Source organism: Pteropus vampyrus, unplaced genomic scaffold (genome assembly GCF_000151845.1).
Source record: "Pteropus vampyrus isolate Shadow unplaced genomic scaffold, Pvam_2.0 Scaffold34, whole genome shotgun sequence".
Classification (NCBI taxonomy): Eukaryota; Metazoa; Chordata; class Mammalia; order Chiroptera; family Pteropodidae; genus Pteropus; species Pteropus vampyrus.
The window spans coordinates 5534150-5535868 of record NW_011888815.1 but is presented as its reverse complement, the minus strand read 5'-3'; the positions used below and the strand labels follow the sequence as shown (position 1 = coordinate 5535868).

General features: G+C 50.4%; 1 protein-coding gene across 1 annotated transcript in view; it reads left to right on the top strand.

Annotated features, from left to right (window-relative positions):
- Positions 1 to 1719, top strand: part of FAM169B (family with sequence similarity 169 member B) — a 35767-nt gene that overhangs the window by 29548 nt on the left and 4500 nt on the right. Inside the window, exon 6 of the mRNA XM_011357310.1 lies at positions 1286 to 1468. Coding sequence (XP_011355612.1) covers positions 1286 to 1468 — 183 coding nt within the window. The remainder of the gene's footprint in view (positions 1 to 1285; positions 1469 to 1719) is intronic.

The following is a 1719-nucleotide window of genomic DNA, read 5'->3' as shown; positions in this document are numbered from 1 at the left end:
CTCTTATTATGGCTAATCTTTTTGATCATAGCCGTTCTAGTAGGTTGAAAGTTGCATTTCACTGTGGTTTTAATTTGCATTTTCCTAATGATTAATGATATTGAGCATCTTTTCACCGATTATTAACCATTTGTATATCTTCTTTGGAGAAATGTCTGTTCAGGTCATCTATCCATTTTTAATTGTTTTCATTTATTGAATTATAAGAGTTCTTCATATATTCTGTATATAAGTCTTTTATCAAAAATGATTTGCAGAGATTTTCTTACAGGCCGTGGTTTGTCTTCTCAATTTCTTACTGTCATCTTTTGAAGTACAAAGCTTTTTACTTTTGACAAAGTCAGATTTGTCGTTTGTTTGTGGCTTTGGTGTTGAATCTAAGAACTCTTTGCCTGACCCAAGGTTGTGAAGGTTTTCATCTAAAAGCTTTATAGTTTTGACTCTTGCATTTACGTCTAGATCCATCTTGAATTAATTTTTGTGTACGATGTGAGGTAAATTAAAAAAAAAAATCTAAAACATTAAAAAAAATTAATGGACTTTATTTTTTTTAGAGCAGTTTTAGGTTTATAGAACTATGAAGCAGAAAGTACAGGGCATTCCCATATCTCTCTCTCTCTCTCTCTCTCTCTCTCTCTCTCTCTCTCTCTCTCTCTCGTCTCCCCCTGAAAGTCAAGTTCCCTTTGCAGAAACAGCAACTGTGCTGGCGTTGGCTCTGGCTGCAGTGAAGTTACATTCAGGGTAGAAAAATGGGAAGGATGCCACTGTCGCCTGTCTCGCTCTGCTGAGCAAGGTCATCGATGTTTTATGGGAAACGGGACTTAGTCTACTTGGGGCAAATGCACTTTGCCATATTAGGACACAGGGAGCCCTCGTTAGAGTTGCTGAAACAAGCCCGTGCCCTAGAGCTGGGTCGGGTGGTCTCCCAGCCCACGTCCCCCGGGGCCGGGGAGAGCATGATGCTGCCCAGACGCGCCTCAGCGGTGCCAGGGGCCTCTGTGAGCCACGCACGGTGGCCGAGGGTCTCGGGGTCTGGGCGCGTGAATAGCCTCGCTGTGCTCAGTCCATCTTAGTGCCGTGATCTGGTGTCTGCCTTCGTGGCATCTAGCAACGCGCGGGCTGATGGCGGTCTGGAGAGATCTGTTCTTCTGTTGCCGGCCCTTAGTCTGTGAAGCTCGTCCTGCTTCTGGATGTACCAGTGGCCTGGCCGTGCGGGCGTCCCGCTGGGTCCTGGCGGGTTAGTACAAGCCCAGGGACAGCGCCCGGCTCTCTGTTTCCCCCGCAGGCAGCCTGTGTGGCGATGGCACAGGTGCGTGCTACCTGCTGCCAGTGTTTGACACGGTGTTTGTCAGGAGGAGACACCGTCGCCAGGGCCTGGGCGTGGCCATGCTGCAGGACTTCTGTGAGACCTTCCGGGAGGACGAGGCCCTGGGCATCAGCTGGCCGGTTTCTCCTGCCATGTACCAAGGTAACCGCGCCTTTGTCAGGTAGACGCATCTGGGTACCGGTGATGGGGCGCACACGTGCATTCCCGGTGGTCCTGCGGGGAGGCGGGCCCTTGGAGCTCTCAGCGTGCCTTCCCACTGTCCCTGGAAGCTTGTGGTTCATCATCCTCTAGAAGCCGTGGGGAGCCCGGGGCGGGAGGAAGGCAGCCGCTGGAGGGCAAGGTCGCCACCCCCATCCCCTCCGTAGCTCTTACTGCACAAAGTGATGCATCTC